General features: G+C 47.1%; 1 protein-coding gene across 1 annotated transcript; it reads right to left on the bottom strand.

Moving 5' to 3' along the window:
• Positions 1-4: 4 nt before the first annotated feature.
• Positions 5-691, bottom strand: LOC118992895 (olfactory receptor 8A1-like; the record flags this gene model as incomplete). Its single annotated transcript, XM_037054958.1, has 1 exon — positions 5-691. A coding segment is annotated over one exon (687 nt), but the record flags the coding sequence as incomplete, so codon positions are not given.
• Between the last annotated feature and the right edge of the window lie 5 nt (positions 692-696).

The following is a 696-nucleotide window of genomic DNA, read 5'->3' as shown; positions in this document are numbered from 1 at the left end:
TCAGCATGGGGATCACTGTGGTGTAGAACACAGAGGCCACATTCTCCTGAGCGAGGGAATTGGCTGTAGAGGGTTTTAAGTACATGAATGCAGTCGATCCATAATACAAGCCTACAGCGGCAAGGGGGGAGCTGCAGGTGTAAAAGGCTTTGGACCTTCCTTTTGTAGTGCTGATGCGGTGGATGCTGGAGAAGATGAAGGCATAGGAAACAAGCATTGCGAAGCCAGTGACTATGATGTTGAATCCAGCTTCAAAGAAGACTATCACCTCAATATCATAGGTGGTAGAGCAGGAGAGCTTCATGAGGGGGAGGATGTCACAGAAATAATGACTGATGAGGACATCACAATAGGGCAGTTGTAACATGAGGCTGGTCTCTATTGTTGAGCCAATAAGCCCTATTACATAAACCACAGCCACCAGCAGGGAGCAGACCTGATGAGACATGATAATGTTGTAAAGCAAAGGCCTGCAGATGGCAACATAGCGGTCATAGGCCATGACTGTCAGCATGTAACACTCAGCAATGACAAACACGAGGAAGAAGTAGAGCTGTGACATGCACCCTGCACAGGAAATGATGTTTAGTTCTGACAAGAAGTTCAACAGCATTCTAGGGGCAATGATTGAAGAGTAGCAGAGTTCCATGAGTGACAGATTGCTGAGGAAGAAGTACATGGGGGTGTGAAGCTGAG

This window comes from Sturnira hondurensis, unplaced genomic scaffold (genome assembly GCF_014824575.4).
Source record: "Sturnira hondurensis isolate 20B ecotype Veracruz unplaced genomic scaffold, ASM1482457v3 Scaffold0008395, whole genome shotgun sequence".
NCBI classification, from domain to species: domain Eukaryota; kingdom Metazoa; phylum Chordata; class Mammalia; order Chiroptera; family Phyllostomidae; genus Sturnira; species Sturnira hondurensis.
The sequence above is the reverse complement of the archived record's forward strand: the minus strand, read 5'-3'. Positions and strand labels throughout refer to the sequence as shown.